The sequence below is a fragment of the Eretmochelys imbricata genome, chromosome 1 (assembly GCF_965152235.1).
Source record: "Eretmochelys imbricata isolate rEreImb1 chromosome 1, rEreImb1.hap1, whole genome shotgun sequence".
NCBI classification, from domain to species: domain Eukaryota; kingdom Metazoa; phylum Chordata; order Testudines; family Cheloniidae; genus Eretmochelys; species Eretmochelys imbricata.
In genome coordinates, this window is record NC_135572.1 from 248,213,222 (window position 1) to 248,234,318 (window position 21,097).

Consider the following 21,097-nt stretch of genomic DNA (forward strand, 5'->3'; position numbering starts at 1 on the left):
ATTCCCACTTAACTGACCAGTCTGGCCCAGCTGTGTTGCTGAGGTTGAAGAGGTCAGTGGCAGGGATGGCAGGAGCTACTTTCAGACCACCTCTGGTCTGCAGCCAGGCATTGGTTAACAGCTGTTCTATTTCAGATGGGGAAGTTTACTGGATTTGTGTGAGCTTAGAACTAGTATAAGAAAAAGAAAACTAAGGGTATGTCTACACTACGAAATTAGGTCTATCTTATAGAAGTCAATTTTTAGAAATCGATTTTATACAGTCAATCGTGTATGTCCACACTAAGAGCATTAAGTTGGTAAAGTGTGTCTTCACTACCGTGGCTAGCGTCGACTTTCAGAGCATTGCACTGTGGGTAGCTATCTCACAATTCCCGCAGTCTCCGCTGCCCATTGGAATTCTGGGTTGAGCTCCCAATGCCTGATGGGGCAAAAACGTTGTCGCGGGTGGTTTTGGGTACATGTCGTCAGTCGCCCCTCCCTCCATGAAAGCAACGGCAGACAATCGTTTTGCGCCTTTTTTCCGTGCAGACGGCATATTGCTGTCAACAGTCGGTGCAGTAGGACTGCTAACTGTAGTCGTCATCCACCGCTTCCGCTGCAACTCTGCTCTTCTGGTGCCATGAATCCACCTCATAGGTCCTCTCGTTGTTCTCTATAAATATCTATTCTTGTGGTCATCCACTGCTTCCGCGGCAACTCTGCTCTCCTGCTGACGTCATACCACGGCAAGCCTGGAGCCGTCTCAGATCACTGCTGCTGTTGTGAGCATTCCAAACACCTCGCACATTATCCTGCAGTATGTGCAGAACCTGCAAAAGCATGCGAGGAGGCGACAACAGCGCAATCACGATAGTGATGAGGACATGGACACAGACCTCTCTCAAAGCACGGGCCCTGGCAATTTGGACAGCATGGTGGTAATGGGGCAGGTTCATGCCGTGGAATGCCAATTCTGGGCCCGGGAAACAAGCACAGTCTGGTAGGACCGCATAGTGTTGCAGGTTTGGGATGATTCCCAGTGGCTGCGAAACTTTTGCATGTGTAAGGGCACTTTCATGGAAATTTGTGACTTGCTTTCCACTGCCCTGAAGCACAAGAATACCAAGATGAGAGCAGCCCTCACAGTTGAGAAGTGAGTGGCTATAGCCCTCTGGAAGCTTGCAATGCCAGACAGCTACTGGTCAGTCGAAAATCAATTTGGAATGAGTAAATCTACTGTGGGGGCTGCTGTGATCCAAGTAGCCAACGCAATCACTGAGCTGCTGCTATCAAGGGTAGTGACTCTGGGAAATGTGCAGGTCATAATGGATGGCTTTGCTGCAATGGGGTTCCCTAACTGTGGTGGGGTGATAGACGGAACGCATATCCTTATCTTGGGACCGAACTACCTTGGCAGCCAGTACGTAAACCGCAAGGGATATTTTTCAATGGTGCTTCAAGCACTGGTGGATCACAAAGGACATTTCACCAACATCAACATGGGATGGCTGGGAAAGGTGCATGATGTTTGCATCTTCAGGAACTCTGGTCTGTTTGAACAGCTGCAGGAAGGGACTTACTTCCCAGACCAGAAAATTAACATCGGGGATGCTTAAATGCCTATAGTTATCCTTGGGGACCCAGCCTACCCCTTAATGCCATGGCTCATGAAGCCATACACAGGCACCCTGGACAGTAGTAAGGAGCAGTTCAACTATAGGCTGAGCAAGTGCAGAATGGTGGAAGAATGTGCATTTGGACGTTTAAAAGCTCGCTGGCGCAGTTTACTGCCTCGGTTAGACCTCAGCGAAACCAATATTCCCATTGTTATTGCTGCTTGCTGTGTGCTCCACGATATCTGTGAGAGTAAGGGGGAGACGTTTATGGAGGAGTGGGAGGTTGAGGCAAATGGCCTGGCGGCCGATTACATGCAGCCAGACACCAAGGTGATTAGAAGAGCACAGCTGGGTGCCCTGCACATCAGAGAAGCTTTGAAAACCAGTTTCATGACTGGCCAGGCTACGGTGTGACAGTTCTGTTTGTTTCTCCTTGATGAAAACCCGCCCCCTTGGTTGACTCTACTTCTTTGTGAGCCAACCACCCTCCCCGCTTCGATCACCGCTTTCAGAGGCAATAAAATCATTATTGTTTCAAAATCATGCATTCTTTATTAATCCATCACACAAATAGGGGGATAACTGCCAAGGTAGCCTGAGAGGGGTGGGGAAGGAGGGAGGCACCAGGTGAGGTGGGGGAGGAAGGAAGGACAAGGCCACACTACAGTTCAAAACTTATTGAATGCCAGCCTTCTGTTGCCTGGGAAAGCCTCTAGGGTGGAGTGGCTGGGTGCCCGTAGTCTCCCGCCCTGCATTCTTAGGCGTCTCAGTGAGGAGGATATGGAACTTGGGGAGGAGGGCAGGCAGTTATACAGGGGCTGCAGCGGTGGTCTGTGCTCCTGCTGCCTTTTCTGCAGCTCCACCAGATACCTGAGCACGTCACTTTGCTCCCCCATTAGCCTCAGCACTGCATCCTGCCTGCTCTCAGCGTGCTCCTCCCTCCTCTCATCACACTCCTTCCTCCTCTCATCACGTTAATTTAATGCTTTCCTGGACTCTGGCACTGTTTGCCTCCAAGCATTCTGCTGAGCTCTTTCAGTGCAGGAGGACTGCATGAGCTCTGAGTACATTTCATCACGAGTGCATTTTTTTCGCCTTCTAATCTGTGCTAGCCTCTGGGACGGAGATGATAGGGGGAGCATAGAAACATTTTCAGCTGCGGGAGGAAAAAACAGGGAGAGTAATATTTAAAAAGATACATTTTAAAGAACAAAGAAAAGACTATTTCACACTGAATCAAGCGATTCACATTACATAGCACATGTGCTTTTGGCACAAGGTCGCATTTTGCCTCTTATATTGAGTGCCTGCCGGTTTGGTGTGAGACATCACACACGCTCAGCTGGGCAACAGAATTCGGCTTGCAGGCAGCCATGGTAAGGCAAAGGGTTTCGACTTCTTCAACCTTCATAACATGTGGGAACGGTTTCAGACAGCAGCAGCCTCCTTTCCCATACCAAGAAAAGCCTATTGGGTTGGCCATTTAAAAGGAGGGGCTGCGGTTTTAGGGTGAATGTGCAGCACAACCCCCCCACCCCCAATTCTCTGGGATGATCACTTTCCTCCTCCCCACCACGTGGCTAGTATCAGGGAAGATCCCTGTCAGCCAAACAGCTGACAAACAGCTGTCAGCAAACAGCTCAGCATGAATGGGCCTCCCCTCACCGCGTGGCTAACAGCGGGGATGATTTCTTTTCAGCCAAAAGCAAACAGCCCAGCAGGAACGGGCACCTCTGAATGTCCCCTTAAACAAATTTCCTGTATTTCAGCCAGGTGACCATGAATGATATCACTCCCTGAGGCTAACACACAGAGTACCACCAGGAGAGCTTCATGGAGATGTCCCTGGAGGATTTCCGCTCCATCCCAAAAAACGTTAACAGACTTTTCCAGTAGCTATACTGGCCATGAATGCATCCCAGGTCTTCAGGGCAAAGTAATCATTAAACACGCTTGCTTTTAAACCCTGTATTATATTTACAAAGGTTCACTCACCAAAGGTGCCTTCTCTGGCTTTATGGTCCAGGAGTCTGCCTTGGGAAGGTTGGAAGGGTATTGGCTCCAGGGTGATGAACAGTTCCTGGCTGTCAGGGAGAAGGGATTCTCCGCTTGCCTGCTGTGTGCTGTCCTCAACCTCCTCTTCCTCCTCATCTTCCTCATCCACAAAATCCTTATCCCTGTTGCGTGAGACTCCCTCCTTGCAGGTGCCATGGACAGTGGTGGGGAAGTGGTAGGGGCTCCCCCAAGAATTGCATGCAGCTCATCATAGAAGCAGCATGTATGGGGCTCTGACCCGGAGTGACCATTTGCATCCTTTGTTTTTTGGTAGGCTTGCCTCAGCTCCTTAATTTTCACACAGCACTGCTGTGCGTCCCTGTTGTAGCCTCTCCATCATGCTTGGAGATTTTGGCAAATATATTGGCATTTCATCTTTTGGAACGGAGTTCTGCCTGCACGGATTCTTCTCCCATACAGTGATCAGATCTAGTACCTCCCATTTGGTCCATGCTGGAGCTCTTTTGCGATTCTGGGACTCCATAGTCACCTCTGCTGATGAGCTCTGCATGGTCAACTGTGCTGATCAGCTTGCCACGCTGGCCAAACAGGAAATGAAATTCAAAAGTTCCCAGGGCTTTTCCTGTCTACCTGGCCAGTGCATCTGAGTTGAGACTGCTGTCCAGAGTGGCCACAATGGAGCACTCTGGGATAGCTCCCGGTGGCCAATACCGTCGAATTGCGTCCACACTAGCCCAAATTCGACCCAGCGAGGTCGATTTTAGCGCTACTCCCCTTGCCAGGGAGGAGTACAGAAATCGATTTTAAGAGCCCTTTAAGTCGACAAAACAGGCTTGGTTGTGTGGACGGGTGCAGGTTTAAATCGACCTAATGCTGCTAAATTCAACCTAAACTCATAGTGTAGACCAGGGCTAAGTGCACTTAAATTCACAAGCACCTATTTTGTACCAAGATTATGTCTCCAGAACTATTTACTGAGAAGATTCTCTGTCTCCTTGGTCACTGAAGCTGCAGCAATCCATATTCAGTATGAAGCGTAAGGTGGAGATCCAAAGAAGGGTAGGGGGTCTGGAGGAGATTCTGGTGTATTTGCCTCCTACAGCTTCTGCACCTCAGGCCTGTCACCTGTGAGATGGCAACCTTCACATCCCTTTTCCAATCATTCTTAGCCCTGGTCTACACTGGACTTTAGGTCGAATTTAGCAGCATTAAATCGATGTAAACCTGCACCCGTTCACACGATGAAGCCCTTTATTTCGACTTAAAGGGCTCTTAAAATCAATTTCCTTACTCCACCCCGACAAGTGGATTAACGCTTCAATCGGCCTTGCCGGCTCGAATTTGGGATACTGTGGACACAATTCGACGGTATTGGCCTCCGGGAGCTATCCCAGAGTGTTCCATTGTGACCGCTCTGGACAGCACTCTCAACTCAGATGCACTGGCCAGGTAGACAGGAAAAGAACCGCAAACTTTTGAATCTCATTTCCTGTTTGGCCAGCGTGGCAAGCTGCAGGTGACCATGCAGAGCTCATCAGCAGAGGTGACCATGATGGAGTCCCAGAATCGCAAAAGAGCTCCAGCATGGACCGAACGGGAAGTACGGGATCTGATCGCTGTATGGGAAGAGGAATCCGTGCTATCAGAACTCCGTTCCAGTTTTCGAAATGCCAAAACCTTTGTCAAAATCTCCCAGGGCATGAAGGACAGAGGCCATAACAGGGACCCGAAGCAGTGCCACGTGAAACTGAAGAAGCTGAGGCAAGCCTACCAGAAAACCAGAGAGGCGAACAGCTGCTCCGGGTCAGAGCCCCAAACATGCCGCTTCTATGATGAGCTGCATGCCATTTTAGGGGGTTCAGCCACCACTACCCCAGCCGTGTTGTTTGACTCCTTCAATGGAGATGGAGGCAATACGGAAGCAGGTTTTGGGGACGAAGAAGATGATGATGATGATGAGGTTGTAGATAGCTCACAGCAAGCAAGCAGAGAAACCGGTTTTCCCGACAGCCAGGAACTGTTTCTCACCCTGGACCTGGAGCCAGTACCCCCCAAACCCACCCAAGGCTGCCTCCTGGACCCAGCAGGCGGAGAAGGGACCTCCGGTGAGTGTACCTTTTAAAATACTATACATGGTTTAAAAGCAAGCATGTGAAAGGATTACTTTGCCATGGCATTCGCGGCTCTCCTGGATGTACTCCCAAAGCCTTTGCAAAAGGTTTCTGGGGAGGGCAGCCTTATTGCGTCCTTCATGGTAGGACACTTTACCACTCCAGGCCAGTAACACGTACTCGGGAATCATTGTACAACAAACCATTGCAGTGTATGTTTGCTGGCGTTCAAACAACATCCGTTCTTTATCTCTCTGTGTTATCCTCAGGAGAGTGAGATATAATTCATGGTCACCTGGTTGAAATAGAGTGCTTTTCTTCAGGGGACACTCAGAGGAGCCCATTCCTGCTGGGCTGTTTGCCTGTGGCTAAACAGAAATGTTCCCCGCTGTTAGCCACAGGGAGGGGGGAAGGTGGAGGGGGTAGCCATGTGGTGGGGGGAGGCAAAATGCGACCTTGTAACGAAAGCACATGTGCTATGTATGTAATGTTAACAGCAAGGTTTACCCTGAAAGAGTGTAGCCACTGTTTTATAAAATGTGTCTTTTTAAATACCACTGTCCCTTTTTTTTCTCCATCAGCTGCATGTGTTTCAATGATCACAGGATCTTCTCCTTCCCAGAGGCTAGTGAAGCTTAGAAAGAAAAAAAACGCACTCGCAATGAAATGTTCTCCGAGCTCATGCTGTCCTCCCACACTGACAGAGCACAGACGAATGCGTGGAGGCAAATAATGTCAGAGTGCAGGAAAGCACAAAATGACCGGGAGGAGAGGTGGTGGGCTGAAGAGAGTAAGTGGCAGGCTAAAGACAGGGCTGAAGCTCCAATGTGGCGGCAGCGTGATGAGAGGAGGCAGGATTCAATGCTGAGGCTGCTGGAGGACCAAACCAGTATGCTCCAGTGTATGGTTGAGCTGCAGCAAAGGCAGCTGGAGCACAGACTGCCACTACAGCCCCTATGTAACCAACCGCCCTCCTCCCCAAGTTCCATAGCCTCCACACCCAGACGCCCAAGAACGCGGTCGGGGGGCCACCGGCCAACCAGCCACTCCGCCACAGAGGATTGCCCAAAAAAAAGAAGGCTGGCATTCAATAAATTTTAAAGTTGTAAACTTTTAAAGTGCTGTGTGGCATTTTCCTTCCCTCCTCCACCACCCCTCCTGGGCTACCTTGGTAGTCATCCCCCTATTTGTGTGATGAATGAATAAAGAATGCATGAATGTGAAGAAACAATGACTTTATTGCCTCTGCAAGCGGTGCTTGAAGGGAGGAGGGGAGGGTGGTTAGCTTACAGGGAAGTAGAGTGAACCAAGGGGCGGGGGGTTTCATCAAGGAGAAACAAAGAGAACTTTCACACCGTAGCCTGGCCAGTCATGAAACTGGTTTTCAAAGCTTCTCTGATGCGTACCGCGCCCTCCTGTGCTCTTCTAACCGCCCTGGTGTCTGGCTGTGCGTAACCAGCAGCCAGGCGATTTGCCTCAACCTCCCACCCCGCCATAAACGTCTCCCCCGTACTCTAACAGATATTGTGGAGCACACAGCAAGCAGTAATAACAGTGGGAATATTGGTTTTGCTGAGGTCTAAGCGAGTCAGTAAACTGCGCCAGCGCGCCTTTAAACGTCCAAATGCACATTCTTCCACCATTCTGCACTTGCTCAGCCTGTAGTTGAACAGCTCCTGACTACTGTCCAGGCTGCCTGTGTACGGCTTCATGAGCCATGGCATTAAGAGGTAGGCTGGGTCCCCAAGGATACATATAGGCATTTCAACATCCCCAACAGTTATTTTCTGGTCTGGGAATAAAGTCCCTTCCTACAGCTTTTGACACAGACCAGAGTTCCTGAAGATGCGAGCGTCATGTACCTTTCCCAGCCATCCCACGTTGATGTTGGTGAAACGTCCCTTGTGATCCACCAGAGCTTGCAGCACTATTGAAAAGTACCCCTTGCGGTTTATGTACTCGGCGGCTTGGTGCTCCGGTGCCAAGATAGGGATATGGGTTCCGTCTATGGCCCCACCACAGTTAGGGAATCCCATTGCAGCAAAGCCATCCACTATGACCTGCACATTTCCCAGGGTCACTACCCTTGATATCAGCAGATCTTTGATTGCATGGGCTACTTGGATCACAGCAGCCCCAACAGTAGATTTGCCCACTCCAAATTGATTCCCAACTGACCGGTAGCTGTCTGGCGTTGCAAGCTTCCACAGGGCTATTGCCACTTGCTTCTCAACTGTGAGGGCTGCTCTCATCTTGGTATTCATGCGCCTCAGGGCAGGGGAAAGCAAGTCACAAATTTCCATGAAAGTGCCCTTACACATGAGAAAGTTTCGCAGCCACTGGGAATCGTCCCAGACCTGCAACACTATGCGGTCCCACCAGTCTGTGCTTGTTTCCCGAGCCCAGAATCGGCGTTCCACAGCATGAACCTGCCCCATTAGCACCATGATGCATGCATTGGCAGGGCCCATGCTTTCAGAGAAATCTGTGTCCATGTCCTGATCACTCACGTGACTGTGCTGACATTGCCTCCTAGCCCGGTATCGCTTTGCCAGGTTCTGGTGCTGCATATACTGCTGGATAATGCGTGTGGTGTTTAATGTGCTCCTAATTGCCAAAGTGAGCTGAGCGGCCTCCATGCTTGCCTTGGTATGGCGTCCGCACAGAAAAAAGGCGCGGAACGATTGTCTGCCGTTGCTCTGACGGAGGGAGGGGTGACTGACGACATGGCTTACAGGGTTGGCTTCAGGGAGCTAAAATCAACAAAGGGGGTGGCTTTACATCAAGGAGTATTTCAGGCAGGACTTCACGGAGGGTTCCAATAAGAAATGGTGCACCTAAGTTATTGTTCTTATTGGAACAAGGAGGTTAGCCTGGCCTCTGATTGATACATGGCTAGATTTACCTTGCTGCCCCTTCTCTGTGAGTGACTGCAGTGTTACCTAGAGGAATGAGTCCCCTAGACAGGGGAGGAGGCAAATGAGTACAAAACAAATCTGGTCTATTTCTTGTTTTGATCCACTCCATCTATCTTTTACATCTTTGGCTAGCAGCAGACGGTGCAGAAGGACTGCATGCCATCCTCATCTCTTGCCTGCCCGGCAGAAGATGGTACAGTACGACTGCTAGCAATCCGTATCGCCTGCCTGCTCACCATAAGACGGTTCAATAGGACTGACTGCAGGACTAAAGAGAATGACCTGGTCAAGTCACTCCAAATTTAGTCCCTGCGCCCATGTCTGCCCAGGCGCTCCCGGCCGACATGGCCAGGAGCACCTCGGACACGACGAGGACGGCTACCAGTCATACCGCACTGTCTGCTGCCACAAGGCAATGGGTTGCTGCTACTGTGTAACAATGCCATACCGCGTCTGCCAGCACCCAGGAGACATACGGTGACGGTTACCTGAGCGGGTTGCATGCTTGCCGTGGTATGGCGTCTGCACAGATAACTCAGGAAAAAAGGCGCGAAATGATTGTCTGCCCTTGCTTTCACGGAGGGAGGGAGGGAGGGAAAGGGGGCCTGACGATATGTACCCAGAACCACCCGCGACAATGTTTTAGCCCCATCAGGCATTGGGATCTCAACCCAGAACTCCAATGGGCAGCGGAGACTGCGGGAACTGTGTGATAGCTATCCACAGTGCAATGCTCCGGAAGTCGACGCTAGCCTCGGTACTGTGGAAGCACTCCGCCGAGTTAATGCACTTAATGCACTAGAGCATTTTCTGTGGGGACACACACACTCGAATATATAAAACCGATTTCTAAAAAACCGACTTCTATAAATTCGACCTTATTCCGTAGTGTAGACATACCCTTAGAGGGCCACAGTGACAGGAGACTAAAGCAGTAAAAGATGAGCAGGGCTCAAGAAGTGCCACACCCTGAAGGAAAGCTATTGCTACATTCCAGTTTGTCAACTAGTGAGGGAGGTGAAAAGGGATGAAGAGAAAAAACTGAGAATGAATGTCTCTGAACTACCTTACTCCCACTGACACCAGGAGCACCATTCCTGTCTTCAAAGGTATGTTTTTGAGGGAGAACGTCCATCAGGGATGGTGCAAAAGCCTCCTAAACTTTCCCAGAACCTCAAGGGGGAAGATGTTGGAGCTTTCTTTGTTGTGCGTGGCTGGCCATATTTTGTGACCAGCCACAGAGCCAGTGGATTCCTTTCCTGGTACCCTTGTTATCTGAGAAGGCACTTTGAGGTCTATTGTACCACATGAAGACACCCCTGTGACTACTCCTAAGAAAAAGCTGCTATTCTAAGAGAAGAGTCAGGTCTCTGAATACTGCTGAAGGGTCAAGTTGGACACCATTTCATCAGAAGCAGCACCCTGAGAAAAACTTGATTAATTCTACAACATGATTGCTACATCCAAAGAAATCTACAGAGGAGATACTGGACATTATCATTCAGGAGCTGTTCCAGACCTGGGTGTGTGTCAGAACAAAGAATGGTGAAGAGTTTTCAAGTTTACCCTTACAGGACTCTGGCTAGCACTCAAGGTGCAAAAATAGGGAAAAGGAGAGAGGGGACTTGGTGTAAAATAAACCTGGATACTACAGGGGCAGAATGGATATAAAAAAACACGGTATACTTTTACTGTGACCAAGTGTGACATAAAGCAGGGGACTCTCCAGTGAAAAATGTCATGAACCTGTGTCTTTTCCCAGGAGGAATCTTAATACCAGCCATTTGGGTGATGGCATCCAGATGTGTGTGTGATTCCTAAATAGGAGGAAGTTAAGAGGCCTCCTCGATACAAGTAGTGCACAGACCTTTGTCCACCACAGATGGATCCCCACTAAAGGTCTGGATGTAAGCAACATCTTGGAATTGTGCTGTGTACATGGACATTACATGGGTTTCTGGAGTTCTGAATAGAAATTAAGGACCAGTAAATTTTTGATGAAAGTAAGTATGGCTGATAAACATCCCCTCTAACATAGAACTGGTATATCCTGATTTAGAATACCACAACTTGTAGCAGACTGTCCAATATCATTTGTGGTAACTGGGTCTTTGGCTACAGACAAACAAGTTTTTTCCAGAGGACCTACTGTATATGGGAAACCAGGAAAGGTGGCATATGTGGAAAGAATCACAAGGGGAATTTACATCTTGTGGGCTGATCCAGAAGATCAAAGGGGAAGGAAAGGCCTTGGATCCAAGCTGGCCTGGTCAGAAAGATGAGAAGGAGGAATCCACCTGGCTTATCTTTGAACCTGGAACAGAGCAATCCCAACATATGTTCCAGTTCTCGCTGGATCATTAAATTGATCCAGCAAGAACTACCTTAATATCACACATCACTTTTTACAGGATTAGGGTCACTGAGACCAAAGGTGCAATGGATACCCGTACGATGAGTTGAGGAAAATGAATGACCTAGGAGTAACTGAGCCATTTAATAGCAAATGGACAAGCCTTGCAGTTATAGTGCCCAAGAAAAATGGGGGTGTTCACTTTGTGTAGGCTGTGGGACGCTGTCTAAATCTGATGATGCTTTGCATGATGAGATGATGGAGAATATAGGGGAAAGCTACCATATTTCCATGTTGGAGCTCAGTTAAAGGCACCTACCACTAACCCTATCACTGCAATATAAAGAATCTCTCATCTTTAAGATCACAATTGGACTGTTTTAATTCACTGGCATGCTTTTGGCCTACATGGGCCACTACTCATCAAACTCCAAAAGGTTGCCAGTGCCCTTAAGGTACTTCATAATCTTCCAACTACATATCTAGGTGATACACAGTGCCATGTGAGAGGAGCACTTGAAACCTCTAACAGCTATTCTGATGGAAATCCAGAAAGCTGGTTGAAACCATAAATCCAGGAAAATGTAGATGGGCCCAGCAGAGGTTCACCATCTGGGTTATACCCTGAAGAAGGGGCTAGCAAAATATCGGATTGACAAGATACAGACAATCTAACTATGCCCTCATCCTGAAACTATAAAGCAAGTGAACTCTCATTAGATGGTACAAATCCTTCATTCTCTGTTTTTCTGTCATTGAAGTACCCCTTACAGAATTCAGTTAAGAGGATCCATAAAGTTCAAAGTCTTTGTAACCCTGAAAACCTGTATATGTGAAGATCCAGTCTTACAAAACAAACTACTTCATCTTCACTGCAGATCTGTCATGGAAACTCTTTTCCAAGAGAAAAACCTGATTTACTGTCATTGAGAGCGTGTCTAGTCATAAAGTGAACTGTGGAAAACCCAAAATATTACCTGGATAACTGATGTTTCCAAGGCCCTGTGTACATGAAAAGTATGCACTGATTTAACTAAAGGTTTGATTTTAAATCAATTTAGTTAAACCAGTGCAATAAGGCTTCATGGACCCTTATTTTGGTTTAAGACAAACTTATTTTGATTTGGCTTAAGTTTATAGGGAGCAGCTTTAAACTACACTGAAATAAGCCACTCTTAAACCAAAATGAGACAGTCCACACAGAAATTTACACCAGTTTAATTAAATTGTTTTAAAAAACGGATTTAAGCTAACGCAGAGCAAATTTTTTGTGTAGACAAGGCCTAACACCATCAGATAATGCAGTGATTCCATTTATCTCTTTATGTACCTATATGACTGATATCAAAGCAGTATCTGACAATCTCCCATGTATTTGCAGATTTATCCTCACGACACCTGAGATGTAGAGGAGTATTATGCCCAGTTTACAAATGGGGAATTGAAGCACTGGAAATTATGTCACTTGCCAAAGTGACACAGGAAGTCTGTGGTAGATCTGGAATTGAATGGGTTTGTGGTTAATGCACTAGATTTTGACTAGATTAGCTGTGACTGACAATCAGAGAAGTATAAAGGCCACCTGTGTAATTCGGTTTTAAAAGGCTAAAGGGGTAGCAGGTAGAAAAAGCTACTCTGTTACAGGATATCTGGCCTGCTACCAAACATCTGGTTTGCAAACTATTCTGTATTGCAAAGTTTACTGGTTTTGTGTACTTAGTTTTTCTTTTTGTTATACTAATTCTGCATCATCTTAAACAATTCACAAGTGCTTTTACTACACCAGACATTTACATCCAGAGCAGTTTTCTGGGGACATGCTGGGTCTTCCTAGCACTGCAGCAACCCAGTCATTTGTTGTGATAACCACAGATCTGGCACTTCTGACCCCAGATGAAATGACTGACTTGCCCTGCACCTGGTTGCAGCAGCCCAAAGCAAGAGTGAAATGAAACCTGACAATGCTGCATTAAGCCCAGAAAAAAATCTGTCCTCCCCACATCTGTACCACCTCTGACTTCTCAAGCTCACACTTGATGCTGCTCCTTTAGCTCAGAATTACTGCAGAGGGAAGAGGGGCGGGAAGAAAGCAAGAGTCATTTCTGTTCAGCTGGGAGATTGAGTAGTTGTAAAGAGTAAATATAATATAAACTGCAAATATACTCGAACCACAGGAAATAAATTAATCCCGGTAACTCAGCCGAAAGGCAGAAGGGCAGTCAGACCCCATCTTATTCCTGTGACATTCTAGTGCCAATGCACGCCTGTCTGATGATAGGTGTTCACATCCTCTGACTGCTTAAACCCCAGACTGTTATCTGTTAGGCAACAGCGTGTGGACAGCATGAACTAGCACTTGGAAAAGCTTCTAAAGTTGTCCCCTGCACAACCTAGGTTTTAACCCTTGGTCCAGTCTGGACCCGGAATTATGAGAGTGCTATTTAATGGCCCACACCAGTGTGGAAATGCTGCTCTTGTGGCACCCACCCTTCCCCCTCGCAAGGCTATTCCACCTTGCAGCGTTTCTGGCCACTTGCTTCAGGCAGAATGGAACGAGTGCTGCTCAGAGGCAATGAAAACTCAGCTGGGCAGGGTGTCTGTGTGGGGAGCTCCGCAGCACCCAGCGGGGAGGCAGAAGAGGGGCAGGAAACTGCAAGAGAAGCATAAACAGTAGGGAGGAGGAAAGGACAGAAATATGGAAGGTGATGAAGCCAGGGTGGTAGGAGGAAGACAGAGCTGGAGGGGATACAAGAGGACAAGGAGGGAGAAGGAAAAGGGAATACAGGTGGCCAAGCAAGAAGAGGCCAGAGAATAACAAACCCATTTCTGAGGCAACACAATCACTGATTCCATCTTGGACATATATGAAGGAGTCTATGGCATGGAAGGAGCACAAAGGATATATCTCAATTCAGTTTAATAACCCAATCAGGGGCCCTTTCAATGTCCCCACCTCCACTTCACACAGCTTTACAGGTACCTTCCACTGCTTTGACCTTCTCCTCCATCTCCCTCTTCCTCTCCTCCTTTAGCAGCTGTTCCTGCTCCTTCTTCTGCACTGCTAGAAGGATTTGGCGCTCCTCCTCTTCCTCCCTGCGCCTTTGCTTCTCCATCCTGCTGAGCACACTTGGAGTTGCCTGGGACAAAAGGGCCATGTATGAAATTGTAATGGGCATAAAGCGTAAGGCGGCACTGGTTTATACGGATCTGATCAGCTGCAGATTTACTTTGAAGGAGACTTAAAAATGTAACTACAATAAGTTATGTAAACAAAAATACATACAATCTCTCTGCCAAAGAGGCTACACTCTATGAGCTGTATTCTTCTCCCATTGTGTACAGTTCTTATCCTGTCCCAGTTCCTTCTCCTTCGATCCCTGGCATGTTGTAATTAGTGTGTATGATCCTGTTACACTGTAAATTCCACGGAGGAGATACCACATCCTCTTATTAGTCTGTGAAGTGCCATGCACACATAGGCACTGGGGAAAAGGCACCATGGGAAAAACTTTATTTGCTTGATTTCATTATAAGCCGAATGCTTGGATCATCCATCAACATTCCCACTGACAGTTCTACAAAGCACAGATGCCCTGAACATACCAAGGGAAACTACCACACTTGGAAATAACCCATATGCCCATAGGCTCTCTACCTCCATTCTCAGGATATAAACAGCAACAGTCACTTAGGCAGAAGGCATTTCCTGAAGATTAATGATCAGCTGGGGTCCCTCAGCTGCCTCTCAGGCCATCAACTTTTTCTTGCCCACCATTAATCCCCAGAAAAAGCCCGGCACCTCAATCACTATTGCTTTACTGTTTCACCTGCCTGAAAATAGGACCTGTGGGTACTTTGATAAATGGCTTGAAAGGTTGTACAGTGAACCCAGACATATTGTAAGTGCCTCCTTATTTTTTTCTCTTTCCTGAAATGCTATTTAGTGATGTCCTGCAGCAATGCTCCTTGGAGAATCACCCCACACTATCCCCTACCCGCTGCCTCCAGCAACAACAGTACTTGAGGGGGAATTATTCTTCACCTCATTTTGCCCTCCAGTAGACTCATACCACAGTTACAGAGATGTGTTCAGTTGGGGCCCTGGTGTGCTTTACAGCATTACCAGCGGATCCCACGTTAAAGTGCACACCAAAGAAAAAACAGAAACACCTGTTCTGTTCTGACCAGAATGCAGTGAACCCTTTGGGCCTTACCATGGAGTGGTCTCAGTTATTAAGATTCAAAATCCCCAAAGGGCTACAGAACCCAATTAATCCTGCCAGACTCACTGCCTGCATCTTAGGGGAATTAGCACAGAATCACAGGAATTAGAGATGGTAAAGACCCTTTACAACATCTAGTCCATTTCCCCAGCCACTACAGGACTCTTCCTACAGTGAAAGATCTTTGCCCAGTTGTAATATCACAAGCAACAGGACTCCTGTCACTTTCCAAGGGAAACTATTCCATGGGTTTATGCATTCCACTATTAGCGGATATCTCTTGCTATTCAATCGAAAATTAAATCTGTTTCCTTATAAGTCAACCCTTCCAGCCCTCAGTCACTGTAGCTGCTTTTTTCAGAATCCCCTCTACATCCTCCTACTCTTAGGATGCCCAGAACTGAACCCAATACTCCAAGTGCAGTCACAACAGAGCAGCAAAGAGAGCTCCTTGTTCCACAAGATGATGCCTTGTTCCACGAGATGAGGTCCACAGTTGCACTGCCATATCAAAACGCAAACGCCTCTCTAATTTAATTTCCTCTATCACCTGGAGGTCTCATTGGCTTTGTGACCTAACCAGAGGCCCAATCCTACAAACAGGAGCATATATAAATGTAGAGGTTTGAGTATTCCCATTGACATCAATAGGGCGACTCGTGAGAGTCAAGTTCCTCACATGCGTAAGCGTGCGCACAACTGGGCCCCATATTTTTAGATTCTGAGTCTCCTTGCATGTCTCTACCCTCAATGGGGTTCAAACCACCCCCCTGTTTAGCATGTGCTAATGTCATTAGCATGCTAACATGTACAAAGACAATAAGACAAAGGGTGACCAACCACCGGTGGCAAGTCCATAGCAGATTTTATTTATGATGTGTCAGCCAGTTTTTTTATTCGCATGGCAGTGGATCCAAACAAATCTGTGTGCCTCACCAGACACAATTTCTGCAGATGCTAAGCTATTAATATGATCCTCTCTTCTCTCAGTCTCCAAATTTATATGCACAACGGTTATGGTCGTGCATATAAATGTGTTCTAGGGAAGCGTTGGCAAAACATCTAGCCTGCAGTCCTCAAAAGACTGTTTTCAGAGCTAGTCCAAGTGCACTAAGCTTTCCTATGACATTCGGCCATAGACACAGGGTATCTACCTACGATGTGGAGGCAGCAGCCACAGGGCTTATACCACCCTTCGGACAGAAGACAGTATTTATAGAGTAGACAAGAGTTTTAAACAAACCAAAGGTGCCCCACACAGTAGATCTGGTGCCGTTCTGGTGTGAGTTAAGAGGAAAACAGGAAAATCACCAACCCAACACTATGAGCACTGCGATTCCAACATACAGCCACCCCAAAAAAACGTTTGTTCCCAGTGGCTCTGGCAGTCCGACGGGGCCTGCTCAAGAAGTCTTATTACAGCAGTTATAGGATGGGTGCTGTAAGATGTTCTAGATGGATAGTGGCCTGACTTTCAGAGGGGCTGAGCACGTGCAACTTCCAATGAAGTCAGCCAGAGTTATGGGTGCTCATCTTGGAAATCAGGCCACAGACACCCAAGCAGGCAGTCAGGTTGTGTGTTGGGAGTGTCTCTTTGCACACCTGTTGGAATGAGAAATGCCAGCACGGAACATAAGTAAAACTTTCCGAACGAATAGTTGGCAAGGATTTTTTTTTAATCCAGCTTTTCCTTACTTGCATAAAACAAACCCGATTTCTGTGGTTTTAATGTAACCACCTCCTTCCCTCCTATAGAGGGCACTGCGAGACATAGCATCACCATCCCTAGGTTCTGCCTTTCACGTTGGCTTCTGAAATGGGCCATCTCAGGATACTCAATCAACATAAGGAGATGGAGTACTGGTCCCCTTGGCCTCCCCCAGCCCGAGAATAGCTCGTGCCCCTTCCCCTCGTCCCCTGAATAGTCTCTGCCAGGATTTCCGCAGTTTCTCCTTAATGAGGGTGCTGCTCAGAAGGTTTTTAATGAGGAGTTAATCTGAACCACCTGTTGAGAAATCCCCGGAAGGATCAGAAGCCTATGGAGCAGTTACAGCTCAGATTTAAGAAGCATCCAGAGCTCGGGGCTAGAAGGAAGGGGTCACGTACACAATACCACACTGAGCAGGAGTGACATTTTGTGCCTGAATCTTACCAATGCAGCCCCTACCCAACCTTTAGCAAACCAGTCACCAGATATTCTGGCACTTTTCCTGGCTTCCATGTGGCACATGTGACTGCAATGTCGTGCTGGGCAGCTAACAGACTCCCCCTCCCTGCAAATATGAATGTCCTGAGACCCCCTATCACAGTAACTGCTGGCACCCCCAACTCCAAAGCACAGTAAGAAGCAGTGCAGGGATAGCCCTGAGCTCACTGGAACCAATATGCTGACTCAGAGGCAGCAATTAACAGCCCTCTGCACCCCTGGACCTGAAGCACCTGTGTTACTGATTAGCAGCCATTCAGACTCCATGTGTTTTCCTGTCCCCACATTTGGATTTTTGCTGCCTGCGTATGAATGTGTCATCTCACTTCCTGGATGGTAACGTTTTTTGTAGTACAGGAGATAGGGTTGCCAGGTGTCCGGTTTTGGCCAGAAAACCCGGTCGAAAAGGCACCCCAGCGGCTCTGGTCAGAACCACTGATCACGCTGTTAAAAGTCCAGTTGGTGGCACAGTGGGGCTAGCAGGCTCCCAACCTGCTCTGCATGGCGCCCCAGAAGTGGCCGGCACGTCCCTGCGGCCCCTAGGCAGAGGTGCTACTATGGGGGCTCCGTGCGCAGCCCCCGCCCCAAGAGCTGGCTCTGCATCTCCATTGGCCGGGAACCGCAGCCAATGGGAGCTGCAGGGGCGGCACCCGCGGGTGGAGTCACCACACAGAACCGCCTGGCTGTGCCTCCACCTGGGGGCCGAGGGACACGAGGCTGCTTCCGGGAGCCACCTGAGGTAAGTGCTGCCTGGCCAGAGTCTACACGCCCTCCCACGCCCCAACCCCCATCCTGGAGCCCCCCCTCCTGCACCCAAACTCCCTCGTGGAGCCCACACCCCATACCCCCCCATCCCCAACCCCCTGCCACACCCCAGAGTCCACACCCCCATCCCAGAGACTGTACTCCCTCCTGCACCCCAATCCCCTGTCTCAGCCCGGAACCCCCTCCCACACTCTGAACCCCTCGACCCACCCCCCAGCCCGGAGCCCCCTCCTGCACACCAAACCCCTCATCCCTGGCCCACCCCAGAGTCTGTACCCCCAGCCAGAGCCCTCACCCACTCCCGCACCCCAACCTCATGCCCCAGCCCCCCCAACACCTTGAACCCCTCATTTCTGGCCCCACCCCGGAGCCCACACCCCTAGCCAGAGCCCTCACACCCTCCTGCACCCCAACCCCCTGCCCCAGCCTGATGAAAATGAGTAAGTGAGGGCGGGGGAGAGTGAGTGACAGAGGGAGGAGGGATGGAATGAGCGGGGGGTGGGACTTTGGGGAAGGAGGCGGGGCAAGGGCATTCGGTTTTGTGCAATTAGAAAGTTGGCAACCCTAACAGGAGAATATCCCTGGTCTAACTGACAGTGGTTAGTACATCATCCCCCTCTCCATGGGCTCCTATCTATAACACAAGGAATGGCTCGTCCCTACATTTATTCAACTACTCTAATTTGTTTATTTTAACAAGTGGAATCATGTGGCATCCTTTCTGCTCTTCCCTCATATTACAGGTATTAGAAATAGAACAGACAAAAATCATCTATCCAGTCCTGCCCCCTGGCTCATGTGGGATGTTCCTTGCAGGATGTTTTCCAATGTTTTGTCCAGTTTAATTTAAAACATACAAGTAATGGTTCTTTTGCCACCTCCACTAGGAGATTATTCCATGACCTAATAGATCTGAGTCTAAGCTTTCCTAGGACAATCAACCTACATTTTCTCTCCCTGTTCCATCCTATTTCTCCTCATTACACCTTGTGTACTAAACCAAGGAATTCATCTCCACCTTTAGTCTTTACTCCCTGACAAGTATATGGAGCCTCATGTTTACCTTTATTAAGCTATACGTTCTTCACTCCTATAATTTCCCTTTGTAAATCAATCCTTCTAGCCCCAGGTCCTACTTAGATTGTCTCTGAATAGCCTCCAATTTGCCAGTATTTCTATAGTAGTGAAGTTCCTCAAAGTAAACAGATTCCTGTGGGTGCAGCTGCCTCTGAGTTAGAAAGAAAGGCTGTTACTCCCCTGATTCATGATATGATGCTTCTGTGCATGCAGCCCATAATTGCATTGGCTTCTTTTGGTGCCATTGCATATTCATCTTTAATTTGATGGCTGCTATCAAGCTCTCTTTCGGCATTAATGCTTTTAAAGTTTTCCTTCCCACTGAATATCCATGATTTGGGTTATTTTTCCCTTGAGGTATTTGCTTGCAACCATTTTCAAACCTTCTCACCTCCTGCTGGATTGGCTTAATGGACTGACGGTCAGACATCCACCTGGGCGAAAACTCCGTTCGCTGCAGACGCTTCTCCTGAAATGGGGGTGGAAGAAGGGAGAGAAGGAGAAGATGTGGATTGGGGCACACCACTGATGTTGGTTGGGGAATTTTTGTATTAGGAGTGACCAGGAAGCTACTATTAGCTTTACAAGGGTAGCGTCATACTGGCTATGGAGTTGATTTAAGAGGCATGTTCTCAGGAAGATCATACTCCAGATTTGTCCCATCTTAAAATATTATCTGATGAGTAGCACTCTTCAGAGTCTAGCTATCCACCACTCCATCACCAAAAATCCCACTCCTTGCAAACAAAGCCTAGTAGTCCCTGTTTACATGGTACCTAGAAAATATTTAGGGATCCTGTACTGCTCAAAGCGTTTCTGCTGCAGCAGATAAGACATCCTTCCCATTCCCTATTCCCACGGGTGTTTGATGGCTGGCTGGATTTAGCCCTCTTCCAGCCATCCAGCGTCCCTGCATTCAAGAGCAGTCACCATACAGAGATAAGCAGGCTGACACCTCCCCAGCCTTATGTGCTCACACGCACCTTCTGGGCGATCATGTTGCAAATCTCAGGCAGGAAGTCTTCACTCAGGAGCTTGTAGAGCTGCCGTTCTCTTAGGGAGGTTCTCTCTTTGAAGCTCTCTGTGACTTGTCTCCACTCCTCTTCTGTCTGACACAGCAGCCACCATGTCCCACGGCCTGGTCCCTGGGACCCTTCAAGAACATAAAGGGATATTATCTCTACAATGATTATTGTTGGCGGCTTTCCTCCGACCTACGCCCTCCCCTCCAGAACTTTGGAAGAAAGAAAGACGTTGGCTGTGTACACACCCCTACGTAACATGGGTTGTGGTCTAGGAAGAAGCAAGAAGAATCGTTCATGTAGGTTACAGGAAGACCTGCCTAGCTATGGCTTCATTCCAAGCTCTCTCAAGAGCATTATCATGACCCCTAGAGCCAGTAATACACACTCCAGGGCACTGTACGCCAAGGTGGGAAATAAAACAGTGGCAGCACCTGGAATATTTTGGGTGAAATGCCATTATTAACCTAATCCACTCTAAAAACACAACCCTGACTATCCAGCAGCCCACAGGAGGAAAAGACAAGTGGGGAAAGGAAGAGTTAGTTTCCTTAGCTGTAATTTATTTTTTATAATGGAAGGCATCAACTGGGTCTGGCACTACTCATGGGTTACAGTTGCTCAGACTCCCTCTGCTGGACTGCTGCAGCACGGCGCTCTGACCCAGGAGATAACTTCTAAAGCTGAAACTATCTAAGCTAGCAGAAAACATCCATCCTATAAACCTACCACATTTCTATTTATGTAGTTTCAGCTTTGGAAGTTCTCTCTTGAAATTCCAAGTGTGGAGCTGCAGCAGTCCAGGGAG

The 21,097-nt window shown here is 48.1% G+C and overlaps 1 protein-coding gene across 1 annotated transcript in view; it reads right to left on the minus strand.

Annotated features, from left to right (window-relative positions):
- CECR2 (CECR2 histone acetyl-lysine reader) overlaps nt 1-21,097 on the minus strand; it is a 46,497-nt gene that overhangs the window by 18,406 nt on the left and 6,994 nt on the right. The window contains exons 4-6 of the mRNA XM_077807502.1: nt 20,251-20,420; nt 19,659-19,736; nt 13,977-14,133 (exon numbers count right to left, since the gene is read on the minus strand). Coding sequence (XP_077663628.1) covers nt 13,977-14,133; nt 19,659-19,736; nt 20,251-20,420 — 405 coding nt within the window. The remainder of the gene's footprint in view (nt 1-13,976; nt 14,134-19,658; nt 19,737-20,250; nt 20,421-21,097) is intronic.